At 40.5% G+C, this 22325-nt stretch overlaps 1 protein-coding gene across 1 annotated transcript in view; it reads left to right on the plus strand.

Annotated features, from left to right (window-relative positions):
• Positions 1 to 22325, plus strand: part of GRB10 (growth factor receptor bound protein 10) — a 201595-nt gene that overhangs the window by 157487 nt on the left and 21783 nt on the right. Inside the window, exons 6-8 of the mRNA XM_084622039.1 lie at positions 8784 to 8940; positions 16376 to 16491; positions 20120 to 20194. Coding sequence (XP_084478165.1) covers positions 8784 to 8940; positions 16376 to 16491; positions 20120 to 20194 — 348 coding nt within the window. The remainder of the gene's footprint in view (positions 1 to 8783; positions 8941 to 16375; positions 16492 to 20119; positions 20195 to 22325) is intronic.

Here is a 22325-nt window from a genome sequence, read left to right on the forward strand (position 1 = left end):
GGTGGGAATGTGGAACTTAAAAGGAGAAGACGTAATGGAATGCTAAAATGCATTATATTAAGTCATTAGGTAGCACTGGGTGCAAACATACCTTATTTAAGATAACCTCAGCCGTACAGACAGAACATGAGAGGATTTTATATTGAACACATCTGGTGTATATCTCACTCAGAAGGAAGCTCTATAACCACTCCATATCTAACACAGGAGCATAATAGTGAGTCCTTCAGCTTGTCTGGGAGGATGTCTTATCCAGATACTGGCAAATCAAAGAGGGAAGCTAATTCTAGAGTCCAGGACCCCGAACTGAAAACGGCCTGCTGGCTCTTCATTTGGCCCTGGTGCTCTAATCTCAAGTGCTTCATTTGCCATTGCCACAGTATCCTACTGGGAAAGAAGCAGCCATTCAAGCAAATGGGACTCATACCGTTTTATTTAAGCCAATGGGAAGCTACTCCATAGCCTAGTTATGCTATCTGTCATACTTTAAATGGACATGGTTCCTGTGGTTGAAAGCCTGTATGGTGAGTTATCTGTGGTCCTGATTCACTTTTTAAAGAATACTTTATAGTGGCAAAAACCTTAACTAAAGAAGTTGCAGACTTTGTTTATGTTCTCTAAGAACGGTCCTTAATCTTGATTTTTCTTTTGATTGTCCTTTCTGGACATATGTTTGCAAGAACTTTTCTACTTAGGCTTTATTATCACTCCTTCCTCCCCATTCTTGAAATGAAGCTAAGAGATGATAATACATTTGGGGTACATTACTGGGGAAGAGGGTAAAATATTTAGAAATAGATTTCATAGTAAGGAATTTTTCATAGTCACTAAAGGTTAATCCCAGACAAAGCTGTTTAATTGTTTTAATTACATTATCCAAAATGTGAAATAGTGGCTACACCTTTTAAGAAAGGGGCTGGTATTCTATACATAATTAGTTATGTAGAAAAACTGGATTGTGGATTAATAGCCAAACATGGTGCCAGGGTGGCTACATTTTGGGGGGGGGGGTGGTAGGAGAACTAGACAAGGAGACATTCATTAGGTTTCTTTACTACATCAGAAATCTAGACTCCCAAAAACTTTGTACAACTCAATATTTTCAAACAATTTCAGTATGCATATAAAGCTTGCCCTTTATGTGTGATGACCTGTAAAGTACTGTTGAAGTTTTGGCAAGTTTCATAAATAATAACGTAGCTGTGTTACAAGAATCCCAAATCAATATAGTGCACATTAAATGAATTAAAAACTGGTTATCACTAGATCTCCAATACAACTAAACACTCAAATGGGGTGTTTCTAATAGGGACGCTCAGGGATCACTTCTTGGCCCAATGCTGTTCAATAGATCTATCAATGATCTGGAAGAAAATATAAATTATTGCTGGTAAAGTTTGTAGATGCATGACACAAACTGGTTATGTGCTCAAGAATGAGAACATTCAATTCTATCTCTCTCCTCTATTCCTCATCCTAATTTCCCAGCCTGATCTATAATTTGGAACAGCTGCTTTTTTTCTCACCCCACTTCCCATCTGCATCTCTGAATTTTATAAGTGGGAAAAGTGTAGAGGGTCAGCTGGCTTATCAAGCTGATGAGAGTTTTGGGAAGGAGGATGTAGTAGGGATGCGATAACATTGGGGACAGTCAGTGCACTGTTTGTTGCAAATATACACGTTTGCGTCACGTAAGTGGTAGAATACAGTTTTAAATATGAAAAGTTCATCACTTGGGGTAAAATGATTGTGAGTACTATGGTCTTAGTTTGTTGTGACCATATCCTAGCCCTTTAGTATTTGTAAGCTCACAACTTGGATACTGCCATGTATGATTCAGTTGCATAAGGTCATTCAACTGTGCTCTCCCTCAAACATTCCAGGTGAGCAGCTTTATAATTGGAATGCCGACACGGCACATAATCCTGAGATTAATTGACATATTTGTTCATTTGGAAGTCATTAAGTACCCAATGTTTTTCGCTTCATAACTGGTCATACATTTTCAAATATATGTATGGTTATTAGAATTTCCTATTCTAAATATGGGGGTGCAGTACCCACAGTGTCATTGTGTGGTTACTAATGGAAAATGTTTAATTTTTTAAAAATCAGTGTGTGATTATTACTGAGCTTCTGGAACGTGCCCAGATTCCACTTTCCAAGTCAAATTGTTCCTCTGAATCCTGGAAGGAACATAAAACTTGGTAACCTAGCAGAACGGAGGAGTGGGGGGTGGAAACAACACTGAATTCTTAATGTAAACACTCACTCACTTAATGCAATGTTAAGATTAAATAGTCAAGCATGGAAGTCAATACCAAGATCTTGGTTCTTATAATAATAACTCTCCTCCTTTGCACATGGGCTGTTAAATGTATACCTAAATATGGTGTGTGCCATGTAGGAGACTTCATGTTGCTATGAGAACCTTAACCTTGGCATTTCTTGGCTTTTGGATGTTTACATGCAAAAAACCCTACTGCAATACGAAGGTTCCACACAATATTTATTGCATGATTCTTGCTAAAGAAAACACCGTGCAATGAATGATATTTAAATGGTCCCAGCCACACTTTGAAGTTCATACCTTTATTGCTAGTGCTGCTGTTTTGGAGGATTTCTTTCCCCCTCTGCAAGACTGAAGTCAGAAAGCAACAACAGTCAGAGCGGAAAAATTATAGGATTGACATACATGTTTCAGTGAATCACTTAAAATACCTCTTACTCCTCTAAGCTAAATACATTAAAGATCGTGAGGTGCTGAGACACTGCGTAATGGACAATATAAGTATCTTAAGTAGATAACTCCCCTAGAGCAAGTTAGGGAAACTGGACTATAATACCACAGTGTGGATCTATGCTAGACAGAGCTAAAATATTTTCAGATATCTGCCGAGCAAGCTCAAAGTTACTCTTTATCAAAGGCTTACCACTGTTGAATCTGAACACTTTCCCCTTGTTGCTTCTCTCTGAACCAAGCAGAGGATGTACTACTCATTAAGGGTAATCCACATGCAAAGTTAGAATCTACACATTGTCAGTGTCATAGAATCACAAATTGTCAGCGAGTGACATGGGATTAAGACCCTGAAAGATCTCACAACTCAAACTCCACAATTTCGTTATTTTAAAAAAAAATTAATTAAAATAACTTTGAGGCTGAGGAAACTTGGAAGTTTTCCAGAAAGCTTATCATATGAAAACAGGCTTACAATGAAAACTCGCAATTTAATCATAACCATGGTGGTTAGTACCCGTGTGTCTTTTGTAATAAATCAGCAGATGTTCTTGCTTTGTGTCAGCTAACTGCAAAAGTGTAAATGCAAGTATGGTCATCTTATTACCTGGATTTTTTTTTTTTTAAATTTCTAAATGATTTAGGAGAGATTGGGGGATTGAGGAATCTGATCCAAAACCTACTGAAGTGGTTCTTTTTGTTTGTGGTGTTTTCATGAGAAGCTTGCACATAACAAGTGAACTAGATAGTTCTTCAGGATACAGTGGTAGTTTATGGAGATCCCCAAATCTACTTCTTTGAGAAAAGTGAAGCATTTGCAGAGCCACCAGAACATTTAATACATTAGTTTTAAAGCTGAGCTCACTGTCTTTTGGCTAGCCAGATCCATCCATCCCCTTGTATGCCTTTCTTAAATTGTTGAACACATAACGTGTTGTGACAGTGAGTTGTGAGGTTAGTTAGCATTGGTGTAAATTCATCTGTGATTAAATTTGTGTACAGCCTCAAAAGTAAAGGGATAGAAAATTCAGGCCAGGTCTACATTAGAAACTTTTTGCCAATGTAACGTTGATTATGGATGTGATATTTTTTTTATAAGAGATTTTTGTACCTGCAAAAGCCCTAGGGTAGGTGCAGTTATACTGGTATAAAAATGCTTTTGCTGGTGTTAATTATAATGCTTACCTCTTATATAGCATTTTTTAATATAGCTTGAGAAACTTGTACAAGCCCTACTGGCAAAAAAGTGCATTTGACTGGATCAGCTGCTGAGGATTTGCCAGCATTGCTGTACTGGCAAATCTTTTCTAGGGTGGACCTGGCCACATAGCAGAACAAAACCAAAGAGAGTGAAGCAGTGGGAACTGCAGGCAACGAGGGATGATTGGGTAATGATAAATATAAAACCTTGTTCCCAAGGAAAGGAAATTAGGAGTACCAATAGGGCAGATGGAGGAAGATAATCTAATCGTGACCTTGAACTGTGTTTATTTTTATCTTGTCCCTTTTAATGATCTCCTTACTTCATGTAACCAAGCACCATAGTTGCTACTGGGAAAGTATAGGCTGAAAGGTGAGGTGTTCGGGAGGATATCAGCCATAATATAAAACTACTAAATGGTGTATGTTAAAGTGTTTTCAATTTTTAAGTCTGTTCAAAAAGAATTCTTTATAGAACAATGGCGCAGTCTGTTATCTGTTCCTTTGCATTGTAAAGCACTGAATGTGCAGCCAATCTGAGGCTCCGATTGGCTGAACATTCTTAACCTTGATTTTGAATGGAAGGTACCTCTTGCTGCTGAGGCCTTGTTGTAAGTCACTGTTCCAAGTGTTGCATTTTACTCGGGGGTGGGGGGTGGCAGAGTAAAAGTTTTGTTTAAAACTGATTTTTCTGGACTTCTGTTAAGTGTGTCTGTAGCTTCTACCTACTGGAAGGAGAGTGCTTTATTCACAGAAGAAACTGATTCATTTTCCTTTAGTTAGGTCACGAGTGCAGTATCAGCTGTGCTCATGAGGCACCCTCTGATTTATAGCAGAAATAGGATTGTGTGTGGAGCACTTACAAGCTTGTATTATGTGTAATAATAATAATGTGTAAGCCATTATGTGTAATAATAATTTTTTATAAAAATAATCAAAACTAGCTGTCTCACTGACCACTCCTGGCTGGCTTAAAATTAGGCCTGTCTATTGTAGTGGGAGAGTACTCGTGCTCTCTTTTTATCATTGAAACAGTGGCAAAAATAATAAAACTGCTGTAGCAGTCAAGCCTGTTTCCTAAAATATAAATTTCTTTCTTAATATACAGTATTCATACGGGCACCTCCGTGAACTCTAATTCAATAGCCTCTTTTCCCTTCACAAAAGCCCTTACGTAACACTGCATTTCCCCACCCCACCCTAAAGATTTTAAGCTTCACCTCCTTGTGCTCTCCTTTGTTTCTACAAAACCTGGTTAACTTGTGCTGTCTGTAGTAGGGTTACATTCAGGCAATTTTGTCCCTCTATTGGTATGTTCTGTTATGGTCTCAGTGTCGATGGTAGCATGTGATCTCTTGCTGTTCTTTCCTGCTCATGCTGCTTTATCAATAGTAAAATGTAACTTGTTCCCTTCTGTCCACCCACTCCATTCCAAATCCCCAATATATCAAATAAAGGAAGCTCTAAAAAACAGAATGAATGAATTTCCTGCTTTTATCTAATGCAGCCTTCCAAAAGGGAATACCTGGGTTCTTTCTACAGTGTATAGCTACAGGAAAAAAGGATTGCAGAAATATTAGAGGTGTATCTGAGACTACGTTTACACGAGGAACTTAGGTCAGGATAACTACATCTCTTAGTGTATTCCCCAGTGTAGACAGCTCTGTGTCGATGGGAGAATTCTCCCATCGACATGGTATTCCACCTCCCCAAGAAACGGTAGCTTATTCCAACGGGAGAAGCTCTCTCATCAGCACAGTGTCCTCACTGAAGTGCTACAGCAGCACAGCTGCAGCGTTTTAATTGTAGACCTGCCCTGAGCCTGAATAGACTTCAGCAAACTTCGTATCTCAAAAGAGCTTTTTGGTGTAACACACTTAAAAGCAACAGACCGTGAGCTGAAGTTGTGAGGCGGGGGAAGGAAATGGGACGAGCACAGAAGTAATGTGGTCAGCATTTCAGTACAGGTCAGGTGCTAGAGCACAGGGTAAAGAGGCTGCTGCCTTCTCCTCCTGGCTTTACTGCTGCAGGCTTTTCCCTAGCTGGAAATACAAAGAAATGTGTGGGATGACTCAAAACTTTTCTCCCTGTGCCGCACAAGGGCTTGTTCGACATTCCTGATAAAACAGCTCTACATCTCTCTTGGGACTCACAGGCAGCACAAGGGATGGGCAGCCTGCCCTACACTGCCAGGTGCTTCCTGAGCTTGTTCAAGTCTCCAGGCAGTGAAAAGGTCTTTTCCCATTCTCCACCAGGATCCTGGCAATTTCCCTCCCCTTGTGCTCCTGATTCTGATACAACAGCTGTTCTTCTGTTACATTACTTGTAAAACACCCCTTTGCAAAGTCTGGGAAAGAGAGTGCATGAGCATTCCCCTCCACAGTGCACGAGTGATGTCAGCAGGCTAGTTCATGAGACAGGAAGTTCAATTAAATGGTTTTGTTCCACTACAGAAAGCAAGGTCAGATACACAAAGCCAACTGAAAGTAGATATCCCTCTCCCCCCCTCGCCCCAGTTATACTGCTCTTGTGTGTTACTTGTAGTAATAATAGGTACGACATTTTAAGATGGATATGGGATTCTCTTTCCCCTGCCCCCATTCCCCTCTCCCCCTGCAAAAAAAAAAAAAAAAAAAAAGAGTTGATTCTGTCTTTAAGATCAGATCCAGACTGTAAACATGGAAGCCTACTGTGTTTCCACATTGTGGAATGATGTATTTTTGTTCAGTATCTCATAGATACATCCCTTTCCTCTGTTCAAAGCTAACTTCATTGTGGCAGAGTGGTTTTCTAACATTGCTAGTATTTCAAGATTGAGATCACTGTGTGGAGATAATACCTTTATACTGTAAAATGTGTGCTAATTACTGAAAATAGACTTGTCTAGGGACACAAAACAGAGGGGCAAAAACCCATCAAATGTCTTCTGGCTAGGAATTCTATGACTTGGTTAAGTGTTACCAGGAGTCTGAGTGCAGCTGTAACATTGTACAGAGTGCATACCTTCCAGAGAGCTACAGCAACCGGGATTCCCCCCTCCTCCTCTTCAGAGCCTGCTTCTGAAAGAGCTGGCTCATCCCTGCTGTCAGATGAAGCAGTTTCCTGAATGCATGGGTTTGAGTCACTTTAGCTAGATTAAGCTTTAACTCCTCCCTAGCTGGGCTTGAATTTGTACATAGCTATGGGAAAGGAAAGGGGGAGGGGAGTAGCAAGGGAAGTGTTGGGTAGCTGTCAGACCATAGGTTCTTGGAAATACTGTACCTAATCAATAATCTAGTGCCAGATCTAACCTGTAGCACAAGAGTGAGCTGTTGAGATGAGCCCCTCATATTCCACTTGCTAAATCAACAGTCTGTTACAATGAGAACTCAGACCACTAAGCCAGCATTTAGTTAAAGGAGTAGGGGGAGGGGATAAGCCGGCGAGGAAGAAGGAAGAGGTAGCAGTAGCGAGCAGACTAGAAGTTCAAGTGCTTAAGTTGCATGTAGATGACATCAGCTGCTGTGAGGCTGGGCTATTGAGAGATTTGGCAAAGAAATCAGAATTCAGGGGACATGCCTGCTTTTGGCTCTGGGATTTCTGCGTTCTTTTCCTTTGAACTTTTTAAGATCAGAGGGGTTTTAAACACTTGTGGGTGTTCATAAAAAGATTTCCTTCGTAATTTTTTTCTTACTGGGGGGGAATAATTTGGAAGTCTGATAGTGTGTGGGAAATGATTACATCAGTCACAGGGAGGGCTTGGATTGGTCTACACAGTGTGGTTTGATTCACTACCTAAAAGATTGTGTGTAACCCTTTGAGTGGAGCTCTGGAAGAGTTGTCTGCTTCCCCAGAAACAGTACCCAGAACAGGGGCTACGTGACAGGTACAGTACAGTAATCCACTGACACTACAGAACACCCCGAGTGTGCAGCTTAGTCTGCAAAGGGTTGGAAGAGGCAGAGAACAAACTCTTTCAAGAGGCAATCTATATTTAAAATGCCATCTTGTTCTTCTGACTGCTGCCTTTTACGTGCTGTTGAGGTAAGATTTTCCATATCAAATTACCCACAAGGTTTCTGCTAGATCAATGTCCTCTCTTGCTAGGATGCAGAATGTTTTAATTTGTGATTAAAATAAATCTTGATACTCTAAATTTGATTATATGGGGAAACAATTTTGCAGTAAGTGTATTGTTTGAGCAGAACAATGCTAACGGGAAAGCATCTGTATAATTCAGGGGTTGGGGGGAGGTTTCTGACACGTTCTCTTTATCTCCATTAATGTTTTGAATGTACAGTGTATGCACATTTGATTTCAAACTCCTTAAATCTGAGATGAAAGAGAATTCAGGGGGAACAGAGAAATGTGTGGACAATGCTAGTTAATTCATATGTGGATGAACTGCAAGTGGAAGTTTGAAAGGCGAAACAATCAAAAGTTAGTCTTGAGCAAGGGAGCCATTTTTAATGTTTAGAATTCAACGTAATTTGATGTAAATGTTCAAATTCAGTCAACCCCCAAGCTAGATTTTTTTTCTATTTGTTTTTTTTGCCAAACGTTCCAGTACACTGGTATTATTTCATTTATGCTTGTTGTATACTGCTGCATAAGGAATCTCTGCTCTCTCTCCCCTTCTTGGTACATGTTCATATTAATGCTGCTCAACCTTCCTTTAGGGCCAGGGTGCCGGGGGAGGGTAAAGGGGATGAGGGGAAAGTAATATAAAGTAAATCATGTGTGTCATTTGTGCTGTCTGCTAAGATTCCTGGAGTTATAAGGAGGGAAGCTATGTACGGTAACTGGTTTGCATATTTTCAGAACACAAGGCCATTGATCTGTAAGTGTATCCTTTATGTTGCAGGATGTAAAAGTCTTTAGTGAAGATGGGACAAGCAAAGTGATCGAGATTCTAGCAGACATGACAGCCAGGGACCTCTGCCAGCTGCTCGTTTACAAAAGTCATTGTGTGGATGATAACAGCTGGACCCTAGTGGAGCATCACCCTCATCTAGGATTAGGTAGGGAACCATCAAGCATGGTAATGTTAACTATGAACATACAGTGTGTAATATAAGCATATGGATGTCTTTACAATTGCTTCATTATGGACAAAGGTTTTTAAGTGAGCTGGAATCACTTGCGTGCTTTATACTAATGTGTGTTAAGCATTTGAACCATTTTTAACTCTCCAATATATTTTTTTCTAGTCTTCATGCTATTCTTACTTTTCTGTGTTTTGAGGCTATAGCAAATAAACAGCTTAGGCAAATTAAGCTTGATCCCTAAAGTGTACTGGCCCTGCGAATCAGCTCAGCTCATCACCAGCTGGGAGACCTGAATGAACAGACTCAACCTTGCATACCTACAGTATGGTTATGAAAGCTAGGTACACTGTGGGGAAGGAGAGGGGGCTGAATACACTTGACTTCAGGGAGGGGAAAGTATTGGTACCGCCACTCACAGGGGATTGGCAATTCCTGGACCAGCGCTGGCATCTGCACTCTCTAGGCAGCAGCTACTCCAACTGATTGAAATTAAGGTGCCATGGTTACAGTTGGCAAGAAGGCAGCAAGAGGAAGAACTGCAGGGAATTAAATAACATTAGGAATTGGTTTAATTACAGTACCTGAAAGAATCTCATGCTACTTAATCTGGCATCTGCTCTTATTTTATGGAATGGATTTAGTAGAAGCACCATGATGTGCAACTTTTGAATAAGCAGTATATGAATAGCTTGCTGAAACAATACGGAATTGTATATGATACAGAATATGGCATTTGAAATGTTAATCAATATACTTTGAGGTGAATTGCTGCCTTTTTAAAAAAAATAGTCAATGGCGATTATGATCAAGCAGAAATAAGCAAACCATTAACTGTAATCATGAGCACTGAAATTGTGAACACTATCAGTGGTTTATAAAAGTGTTTTAAAAATCTGAAATGTATTCAGTCTTTACAAATAAAGCAAGAAGTGATTTGCTGGGAACTGTGATACCCTGAATGAATGCTATTAAACACAGAAGTTTACTGTTCTGCAAGTTTACTCTCCAAAATGTCTTACAGTTTAACCCAATTACCAAATTCTTCCAGTTAGATTCTTTTTTTCAATGTAAAAATAGGACTAACTATTCCATACACATGGAAACCTGGTTCATGTAAAATGACAGCTTCCAGCTTTGTTCATAGCGTAAGACAAAATTGACAGTGTAGGTTACAATAGCTACATTTTGTCAGTCTAAAGCACCACATCCACATGTGGGGAGAAAATTATTAAAATTTTAATTTTAGTAATGCTCATTAAACTGCCAGGCCCTCTTTCTATATTTCGTTTCCCATCACTGCTGATTACCAAGGTATTGTGTAAACAGAAGCCTTCTCCTTTGTAATCAACATCCTTCTCCTGCCAGATTCATTCAGTGATGCCACTATTCAGTGTTTGTGACATCACAATAGCTTCCATGGTGACTAATTGTGCTGTCAAACTCTGGTGTGTGACATCTCTGAATGAATCGGGCAGGAGACTGATTAGGAAATCAAAAGCTTCTGTTTACATACAAATAACTTGGTAATTAACAATGATGGGAAAAGAGCAAGATACTTATCAGTCTGAATTTATATACAGTAGAATCTGCATATAGCAGAGCTCCATTTTATAGTGAAGCACAAAGGAAATCCTAGATTGTTTCAGTGAAGTGCAATGTACAAACTGCAACTTGAGTTATAATGAAACTTTCCATGGGGGAAAATAACTCCGAAAAAAGTGTTAGCCAGCCAGTATATCCATTTACAGGTCTTAAAAATATACTTCATGATTTGAGAGTGTATAAAATCTTGTAATTTTTTCAAAGTTGAAAGAGCATCCAAGATAAAAAAGGAATGCAGTTTGCCACCCGAAAGAAACTTCATCTGAATTGTCTGTTCCATAGAGTGGAGGCTTATATATTCAAAATATATATTGCACTAAAGACCATGCGCAGGAGAATTAAAATACCACCCATCCCCCAAAAATCACCAGCACAATTTTGGTTAAACTTATTTAGCACATTCGCTATGCAACCAAAGTTTGCTGGCACTTCGGTGGCTTCTCTTAGAGGCTTTTATGTGCATGTTTGACATTGCCAGATTGTGGCAGTGGTCTCATAGTCTTCTCTCACCAGCCCACAGTTCAGTCTACAATTAGGTGCCCCATACTCGAAAACCTTCCCTCTACAGATGTGGTTTCTTGTAATACATCTAGGTACACTTGAGATGTGAAACAATCATTCCAGCTGTTTTGGGGTGAGGGGAAAGAAAACATAAGTGATTCTTACGGCTCTGTGAACACATTTCTGGAAGACTTTTATGACAAAACTGAGCGTTGCTCAGATGGTAGCAGTAGTAATGTTTTAGTTTAGAACGTGGCTCTGAAGTCATCCAAGAACACGGTGGCCCCCTAATAGTTTAAATTTTCCTCCTAACCTGCTCTGCTACATAGGAGCTCTCTTTGTAGAATCAGTTCAGTATCACACAATGGTGGCATAACTTAACTTCTTGGAATGTAGAGTTCGCTGGTTAGTGTGGTAATACTTTAGGTTCCTGCTATCAAAGAGACCTTAAGCAGACTGCTTACTTCACATACACACTCATTTGTATGTCAAAATAACACTTCCACATGCAAATTGCTGCAAATAGCTGTTTGAACATGCAAATTAATTTGTGTATCCAAAACTGTGTTTATAGAAGCAATGTTTTTGATACAGCCTCCAGACCCATTTAGATTCCTGGCATCTAAGGTCACGCTGCACTTTACTTAAAACCTGACATTAAACTCTAAAATTTGAGTTATTCCAAACATTTTATTTGTAGCTCTGAAAATCTAGCTTATTCTTGCAAATGAGTGTCTTCCTTGTGTGCTGCTTTGCTAGTCCTTCTGTTCGTATAGCAGCTTGGTCAGGTAATTGTATTTTGCAGAAGCGAGGCCTTCTACATGGATTTGACATACACAAAGGTGTGAGCCTACATTTCTATATTTGACCCAACGAGGGCCATTTCTAGTTGCTTTTTAGACCGCAAGGCCATCAGTCACCATGTTGATGGCTTTGGTTGTGGCAAAGCCCTTAACAGGGAGGACAACGTGAAGGTTGCCATCTTCCTCTCCTTCTGCTTCACTATTACCTGCTATTTTTTGAAAGGGGAGGGAATTGAGCTATTTCAGTTTCTTGTTAATGTCTGATAAAGACGATGATGAAATGAAGTGGTCATGAAAATATGTTCTTTGATCATGTTCTAGCACCCCCCGGCACTTTGGAAAGTCGGCGCCTGTGACGATTGTAATTTGTCCATGTATAATGGCAATGTGGAATTAAATCCTTGTTTGCAATTGGGTTAAAGCTAGGAGACTGTGCATGCTGACGCACAAGAGTAGCATGTTTGACTTCTTGAGGATAAGCATGAAACAACCAGATAAAACAAATAACTTTATATAATTGTTGTGAGTTACCATTTAATAACACTTAAGACACATTTGTGATTCTAATTTTGGAGCCAAAATTTAGTGTATCTCTGAAGTTGTTGTGTTGGTACATCCATAGCCAAGTAACTTGTAGAAAGCCTCATCCCATTAATCAGGATTAATCAGAAGGAATGTCCTTTGTTGCAGCTTGTGTAAAGATGTAGCACACTTACAGCTGTGCATTTGCTTCCCCTCAACATCTAAAGCTGCTAAAACGTTCAAATTCTGGTTGGCTTGTATCATCAACATGAAAATCCAAATTATGTTGTGACGGGTTCCCCTGGGGTGCCACCTGGAACTGAGCTCTTTTCCCACCAGCCTGGGTTTCCTCTCCCACTGTGCTGCTGTAATAAGCTGGAAAGCCCTCCGAGCTTGCATTCTCACCAGCATTCACACAGGTAGAGACACATCCAGCTGCAGTTACATGCAGGCTCTCCAACCACCAGCTTCCCAGTTTAGGACCCCGAAGCAGAATCGTCCTTCTCTGGTCAAATCTGGCCAGTATATGGGTTTAACACCCAGTCTGCCTCTCCCTCAATGTGAAGAGGACCATGCACACTTGTGGTAACCAAGCACACCATGCACACTTGAGGTAACCAAGCAGAGATTTTTCCCCAAGCATTCCAGTCAAAGCTCAGTGGTTTAGATTAAAACAAAAACAAGTTTAGTAACTACAATAGATAGATTTTAAGTGATTATAAAGTATAGCAAACACATCAAATCAGATTACCTAGTAAATAAACAAAAACACAAACTGAGCTTTAATATACTAGATAGGTAGGATATGCATTAGCAAAAATTCTCACCCTGAGTGATAAACAGGCTGGCAGATTCTTAAGACACAAACTGCCTTTCCTTTGCAGCTTGGGTTTCCCAGGTTTCATACACAGGCTATAAATCCCTTTACCCTGGGACCATCACTACCTTTGTTCAGCCTTTGTTCCTCAGGTGTTTCCAAGTGTGGTGGTGTTGGGAGAGTGAGGTACCATCATGATGTCATTTTCCCTTTTTATATCTTCTTCCCGCTTGCTGGAAAGCTCTTTTGCTGTAACCTGGATCAAACCGTTCCCATTGTGTAGCGCTATCTCTGAGAGGTTTCTATTGTACACAGTTCCTGGGGCAATCCTTGTGCTTGTGTGCATTTCCTCAATAAGCCATTAACATTGCTTGGCCTTTTTACTATTGTACCTGAAAGGCTGCTTGTGGGTGTCTTCAACCTCACGACATGTTGCAGTAACACATACATAGCCAAACTTCATACGTTCACGTATGACGATAGCACATACAATCCAACGAGATATTAATGTCTAGCAGATCAAGACTTAGAATGATACTGACAAGGCATGCGTTGTGCAGAACATATGCTAATTATATGACCATGGTGAATAAGGGGGTGCCAGGGTGTCACATATGTTACTTCAGCAGAAATGCCACCACAAAATTTCAGAGGTAGATAGAAACTAATTTGGTAAGGAAACAAGTTTGTTCATCTCTACACAATACTTCCGTCAAACATTCATGGGGTGTATTTAGACAAACTAAAAGACAAAGTACAAGCCACATTGCTGGCCTAAATTACACTTCCTCAGAATAAGCAAGACACATACTCTGACTACCTTAAAATCGATGTGAGCTTGACACTGTATCATGAAAGATGAAAGACTTTAAGCTCTGTAAGATCAACCAGGAAAGGCAGTGCCTGAACCCAAGGCCCTTTACAGGGTGCAACCCTCTATGAAGTCTGTAGTCTTTAAATTAAAAGACTACTCGGGGGGAAAAACACCCCACTGATCTGTTACCCTGTTGGAGAAAGGTTGAGGTAGCCAGGACCCAAACAGCGTAGTTTTTTATAGATTAAAATTAATATTTCAAATTACATTCGGAAGCCAGTGGAGAATTGGGAGATTTATGGAGCAGATCCTAAGCTGGTATAAGGTGTCACAGTTTCATTGATTTTAGTGAAGTTATGACAAGTTACACTACCTGAGGATCTGCCCCCAGATGTAAAATGCTCTCTGTAGCTAGCACACTGAAAAGGAGGCTGCTTTCTGCCCTTGCTGTATCTTCCAAATGATCTTCAGGGGTAGCCCCATGAAGAGTGAAGTGCAATAATCCAATCTGGTGGCCTCAAAGGCTTGGAAACCTCTAAAGTCCGCAATGAAATGTCACAGTTGAGCCAAATGCAGATGGGGAAAAGACAATTGGCCCTCCAGTGGATCATTACTAATGAAAGGTAAATCTTAATTTTAGCCTACTAAATTAAACAGAAAGGCATGCAAGAATATGCCTGCTTTTGAGATTTCAATCAGTTTTTGCTTTTCATTACACTTGAAATTATCACAAGAGAAGCTTTTCCCATGCTATCTTGATAATTCTGGTCCTGGCTGAAACCTTGAAAGTGTAAAGACATGTGAAAGTGAAGTGAGGAAGGAGTTACCACAGAACCACAAGAGGCTTGAATTTTAGGCAGTTTCAGGTCAGTTGTGTTTTTTGGTTTGGTTTGCTCGTTCCTAGTTATATACTAGAAACCTTGATAATGAACCATCTGAAAAATAGGGAACATGTTGTATGCAGTGATGTTGTAGCAGTGGTTGGTCCCAGGTTATTAGAGATACAAGGTAGGTGAGGTAATATCTTCTCTTGGACCATCTCCTGTTGGTGAGAGAGACAAACTTTCAAGCTTACACATAGCTCTTTTTAGGTCTGGGAAACATACTCAGAGTGTCACAACTAAATATAAATTGGAACAGATTGTTTAGCATAAGTAGGTAACACATATTTCAAGGGACCATTCAAGGTGAAATGTTCTGTTAACACCTCTCCAGTTGTGGAGGGGGGATGGGGCGAATTATGGCTTTATGCAACCAATCTGTTCCGCCTTGTATTTATCTGTGACACTCAGAGTACATTTCCGTGAACTAAAGAAGAGCTACATGTAAGCTTGAAAGCTTGTCAACCGAAGTTGATCCAATAAAAGATATGACCTCACCCAGCTGGTCTATAATACCCTGGGACCTACACGGCTACAGCAAAGCTACATAGAACAGAAGTTGGTCCCTAACAGAGATTACCTCATCCACCTTGTCTCTGAAAAATACTGAAACGTTTTCCTAGAAACATTCAGTAGGCCTACCAGGACACTAACATCATTGTCCCGGAGTAGACTAGCACCAATTGTCCTCTAAAAGTTGTTTTAAAAAACTTTGAGCTACTTGTTTCAATGGAATAGTTCCCATTAAACTAGCTTGTTCTTTCTTTCATATGTATTGTACTTTTGAACTGAATTATAAGAAGCAATAGTGGTGGGATGTTCATTCGTACAAATGACCAATTTTAGTAGCAGAAAGTTGCCCTGTGATAAATACAAAACTTCTATTACTGTCTGTTGGCACTCCTTTAAGAGGGATCCTTTGACTTCTTCTATAATAAACTCAGTATCTTATAAATCTGGCCTGAAGTTTACCTCAGGATCATACTAGATTTTGAAAAGTGTGCTGAATAGGACTTTTTTCACCCACCTCAAGTTACATTGCACGACTTAATGGTGGTCCCATCACACTTGTTTCTTAAAGTTGTCCCCACCCCTTCACTCCCTTACAATAGACCAAGTACCGAAAGAAAAATTTAGTTTGTATTACTCAAGTTTCTTGCAGTCATTGGGGTACACAAACCATCCTATTACCTCTTCGTTCCCAAGAGTCCTTATTTGTCGCGAAACCCTACCATGTTAAATCTAAACCATTTTTAAAGCAAAATTGCTTTATCTATGGTTTTATTCCTCTAGGTCCAGTTTCAGCATAATTTGAGGCCTATAAAAGCTCTTTTCCCAGAGGCTTTTGTTAACTTAATACAGAATTTCTGTGTAACAAATGAATTCAGAGCAGTTTCACTTGTACTATTTGGAACATTTTCCTTTTTTCTACCTGATTAGACATTAACATTGTATTTTCCCTCCACAGAGAGGTGCTTGGAAGACCATGAGCTCGTAGTCCAAGTCGAGGCCACTATGGGAAGTGAAAGTAAATTTTTGTTCAGGAAGAATTATGCAAAATATGAATTTTTTAAAAATCCAGTGGTAAGTCTCATTGTCCAGAATGACTGTAAAACTGTCTGGGGGGGGGGACAGAAGCTGTTGCATACTGTCTCTTAGTATAGTGCTTAGCACAATGGGGACCCCACAATATGTTATATATGTTAATAATGAGCATGGTAAGGTCTTGGTTGTATAAAACAACTTTCTTGAAAACAAGTAACACAGTTGCCCAGAGATGCTTAACTTATCTTGTGCTCAAAAATGAGAATCTTGATGGTTATCAGACTGCACAATCTGATTGTTTCGGGGTGGCTGTTCCTGTGTCTAAGAATGACCATACAAAGGGAAAGCCCAGCTTGGTTTTTCTAAGCAACAGCCGTTCAGTTTATTCATTATCCTGAAAGTTATTAATTGATCTGAAGCAAGTTGACCAAATAATGTGAATATCCAGACCTCTTAGTTTCTGCCAGTAATGAAGAAACCTGTGAGTAACCTCTAAGGTGCTTGTCAGACCTGATTTTATCAGTATGTATGTTGAGCAGGGGTTCATAATAGGTAAACCTACTACTGTTTTCTAGTGGGTTTCTTCTTTCTCCTTTGCGGATCAAAGTAACCCTACCTCTCCTTTTCCTCCCCTCCCTTCTGCCTATGAAACTTCAGTTGGTTTTGCATTATATCACTGAAACTAAGGTTAGTATTAGAAGAACCTAAACGCTATTGTGATTTTAAAGGTATCGCAATCTTTCTGAGCTTATTTGGAACAAGATTTTCAAACTTGGCCAGACATGGCCTAACGGGTGCGAACCTTAGTTGAGTGCGCACACAGATATTTGCAGATCCAGCTGTTGGTGTATGTTTGGCAAACTGCCCCAGCCGTACCACCTTGAAGTATCTGGATGGATTGTACATGATTTATAACCTTTGCATTTCTATAGTACTTTTCATCTGATAACCTCAAAGTGCTTTGACCTTAAGCCTTGCCACACCCATATGTTATGAAGCATTATTTCTGGTGAAAAGTTGGTGAACTAGCACATTTGTTTCAGTGATTTACCTAAGTTGGTAGCAAAGGTAAGAATAGAACCCATAATGTTTGGCTTCCAGTCCCATGATCTCACCATCAAATGATGCTTCCTTCTTTTTCTATACCAGATCAGGCCACTGATCCCTTCAGTCAGGTGTAAGCATCTGGTGTTGGCTAGTACTTAAAGGAAGATGGTAAATTTAATCTTCATAATTCACCTGGCTAATTATATGACGGGGCAGTAGGGTGATTTCTCTCTCTCCCTCAATCTGTTAGTGCCTTGAAGAATGAGACTTTTATTAGCTGAAGTAGAATGAATAGTGTTCCTAAGTACAATAGATTTTATTGCCGTTTAGCTTGTTGGCAACCTTTTAATTTGGTTTTATAGATACCCGTACATTCAGCGTTCTAACAATGATTAATAGCTCAAAGAGTAACTTAATGTGATGAATTTATACTGGAAGCATATCATGCTGTACACCATGGTACTTATGTGATAGACATTTTAAAATGTGGTACAGAAAGACAGCTAGGAAGAGGAAGTCTGAAATAAGGTAATCCTTTGAATATTAAGTTTTTTGACTTTGGTAAATAATGAGATCATAATATGGAGCATCTGTAGAACACTCAGAGGATTTAGAAACACCATGTTAGTGTCAAACAAGATACTTGGGTCTAAAATAAATGACTATGCTACAGTGACGGTTATGTAAGAGGAATGGATGTTTACTTAGAGCTTGTTAGTATCTAGTCTGTGCAGCAGAGAATGCTGTACCAAGCCTGCAGATCTTGTGTATTTATGCATGTTCAGAAAATTTTGTATTCATTTTCCTGGAACACTTTTTAGCTAACTGTTCATTATAAGAAATAGATTGACATTGCCCTGAACATAGTAAATGTATTGGAAAAGATTTTGAAAGGGGATTTGTCTTGATAGATTGAAAAGTGTCAAGATTTCAGCAGAGTTGCTAAGCAAATGGGTGTGGGGGGGGGGAACCTAACAGTTACACATGAATGCTTTCTCATCATTAAAGTTTGGGTAATTAATATGATCCATTCTGGTGGAACTGAACAACTCTGGAATCCAACCCAATACAACACAGAAAGGTGCTTTGGTTAGAGGGAGAAAACAGCTATTTTAAAGTACTTATGGGACACCCACACCCATTTCCGTAGTAACTGAGCATCTCACATTCTTTAATGTGGTTTTCCTCACAACACTCGGTGAGGAAGGTACTGTTATCCCCATTTTACTAATGGGGAGCTAAGGCACAGAGAGCCTAAGTGACTTGCCCAGGGCCACACAGAAAGTCTCTGGCAGACCAGGGACTCTAATCTAGGTCTCCCAGGTCCTCAGCTAGTGTCCTAACCACCATACTATTCTTTCCCTCCATTGCTAGAAACCAGAGACTGTAATTCCTAACTCCTCTCCCTACCTCGAAAGATGTCTTAGATTGAGTTTTCTATTGTAGAGGAAGGAGAAGAATGTTATGGAGAATTTTCTTTATCAAAGATAAATTTATCCTTCATTTCACAGATGGAGAAATGTACTTATGAAATATTTCAAACTTTATTTTTTTTTTTAAAAAAAGCCATATCAATGTAGTTTGGCAGGGAGGAAGAAAGTGAATTGGGCTTGAAAGCTTTAGCATCACTTACGGTATAAGGCAGGGGCGTGCAAACTTTTTGGCTTGAGGGCCGCATTGGGTTTCTGAAATTGTATGGAGGGCCAGTTAGTGGAGGCTGTGCCTCCCCAAACAGCCAGGCATGGCCCGGCCCCCACCCCCATCCGATCCCCCCACTTCTCGCCCCCTGATGGCCCTCCCCGGGACTCCTGCCCCATCCACCCTTCCCTACTCTTGGTCCCCTGACCGCCCCCGGACTCCCCGCCCCTAACTGCCCCCGCCACCCCGTCCAACACCCCCCCCCCCCCGACTAGCTCCCGGGACCCCTGTCCCATCCAACCACCCCTTCTCCCTGACCACCGCGCACTCCCTGCCCCTAACTCCCCCCCACCACCCCATTCAACCCCCCTCTCCTTCCTGACTGCCCCCCCATGACCCATGCCCCATCCACCCCCCCGCTCCCTGTCCCTGATCGCCGCCCCATCCAACTCCTCCTCCTCCTTCCTGGCTGCCCTTCCAGTACCCCTGCCCCCATTCAACCCCTGTTTCCCGCCCTCTGACCGCCCTGACCCCTATCCACACCCCTGACCACCCCCCAAAACTCCCCTGCCCTCTATCCAACACCCCCCACCCCCTTACCGCACTACCTGGAGCAGCGGTGGCTGGCAGCATGGCTGCACCAGGACAAGCAGCCGTGCCGCACAGCACAGAGCACCAGGTCAGGCCAAGCTCTACAGCCCCTACACCCAGAGCATTGCGCTGCATAGCAGTGTGGCTGCGTGGGAGGGAAAACAATGGGGGAGGGGCCGGGGGTGAGCCTCCTGGGCCAGGAGCTCAGGGTCGGGCAGGACGGTCCCACGGGCCACAGTTTGCCCACCTCTGGTATAAGGAATTCTTGAATCCAGTTAAGAATAATCATGATAGAAGGTGGAGACTGGAAAAGATCCATCTGATCTAGTCCAGTATGTAAATGCAGTCTGACTCCAAACTGTCTTTCCTCCTACCCCCCCACCCCTTGTAGAATTTCTTTCCGGAGCAGATGGTTGCCTGGTGCCAGCAATCAAACGGCAGCATCCCGCAGTCGCAACTTTTGCAGGTATTCTAAGACAGTCTTGTGCTAAAGTAGTCTTTATAAAGGGTGAGGGGGGAAGATTAAAGAGGACTGGAAACGTCATTGGGAAAAGAGGAGATTTTAATTTAGCGTATGTTCATACTGTTGAATATTTTTGCTGATTTTAGCCAGTCTAATTTAGATTTTAAATGGTAAACGTTAACTGTTAGTAGTTAGTTTGCCTTTGCCCACTAAATTGCCATCTGGCCTTACCATGGGCTGCTGTTAAGAGTGCCTCTGATGGCTAAGCTGTGAGAGCGCTGTGTGTGTATGTGATCTATGTCAGTTTGCTGACCACCCAGGTTACAGCTGCACAGCAGCTAAAGGTATACTTTCCAGATCAGGTAGATGTACACGTGTTAGCTTTGATTGAGCTAGTGAGCTAAAAAATAGCAGTGTAGCTGCTGCAGCGTGGGTGGCAGGACAGGATACCTGCCTGAGTACAATCCCATCCAAGACCCTATGTATGTACATGGACATAGAGTTTGTGATGCTTAACACCAGTGGGAGTTATGCATCTCATCTTCTGAGGCACTTTGCAAAATCCCTCTAAGTATCTATCTGCATCTTTACGTGCCTGAATACCTTTAGAAATCTGACCCATGGTGGCCAGAAACAATCTGTCTATTCGCTAACTATGTTAATATTTCCCTTGTTAAATAAATCAGTTTTAAATGCAAAACTTGTTCATCATAAATTTCCTTTTTCCTTCTTATGTATCCAGCACATTTATGGTAGTTTTATTTAACTAACACAGTTTTCAAAGGCTGGTTTTGTACAGGTTTAATTAAATGCCAATTTCTTTCCAAATGCAGCCTGACACAAATCCTGAATAAAAAGTACCTTCGTCTAGTAAATAAGAAACGAGTTGCTCACCATTTGCTAACATCGTAAAAATTAAGAATCTTAAATGTATGTTAAGATATATAACTGCTTTAATAAATGTATGTAAAAAAGTGTACCTTCATGGTTAGAAAGGATAAGTACCAAATTTAGTGGTAAGTTTATTTGCTTTCACATAAACATATGTCAGGTTGATTCTCATTGGTTGGTATAACCACTTTCTTATAAAAATAACTAAAAACTTATAAATGCAAAATAAGATTAAAACCAATGGTTTAATACATCCTGAATGGTACTAAAGGCAGACAAGAGAAAAGAAATATACCATAGATGCTTGCCTAAAGTTTTGTAAAAATTATATATATACAAATACAGTTTGAAACAATGCTGCATACATATATTATACCTTATTCAGTTCAAAGCAGTTCATAGTTCTTATAAAGGAGCATGTTGTGTCAATATGAACAGAGCACATGCTGGGCATCCTAAGAGAAGAGACATTGACCTCCAAGATTCTTTACCTCGTAACAGGGCTTACATACTTATTTTTACCAAGCGAATAAAAACCAGGGCAACACAAATATAGAAAACATCAAGTCTTCTATGGAATATTCAAAGGGCATGAAACATAAGTCCTAACTGACTAGCTTCACCCAACAGCCTGCTGGCTCTGGGTTAGACAGATTTTCATGTCTAATCAGCACTCTGACTTACAAATGTATTTCTAAAGTGACTAGGATTTTCAAAAGTGAGTTACCTAAAGTTAGACACCTACATAAGTGGCCTGTCTTTCAAAGTGCTGAATGCCTAGCAGCTCCCACCAACTTCACTGGGTTTACTCCTGATTTACATTCCATCACTCTTAATTTATTTTGTCTTGCACGAGGTGAGAAGAGAACATAGCAATAGCTGCCAGGAGAAGCAATTCAGGCTCCGGTGGAAGATTGAGTATTTGGGGACAAAGAGGTCCTGAGCTCTGTAGCCCTTGTCCTTCCCTGCTGGTAAACAGTGGTTTTAAATGGAAAAATTGCCTCAACAAAATTTAAATTTGTTTAGAAAAATTCTTACCAAAATCATGGCATTGCAGCAAATACATATACTTGCAGCGTGCCTTATATTAAAATATCTGAGCACAATACTGCCTCAGCTAGATGACCTATCTCTTCCAGCCCTACAGTTCTGTGATTTCTTTGCCTGAATGCATATTCAGCTGTTCCCATTAGTTCACCTTCTAGCATCTCTGTATACGTTAGAAATAGCATACCAACCCTAA

The sequence above is a fragment of the Lepidochelys olivacea genome, assembly GCF_965140295.1.
Source record: "Lepidochelys olivacea isolate rLepOli2 genome assembly, chromosome: 2".
Taxonomy (NCBI): domain Eukaryota; kingdom Metazoa; phylum Chordata; order Testudines; family Cheloniidae; genus Lepidochelys; species Lepidochelys olivacea.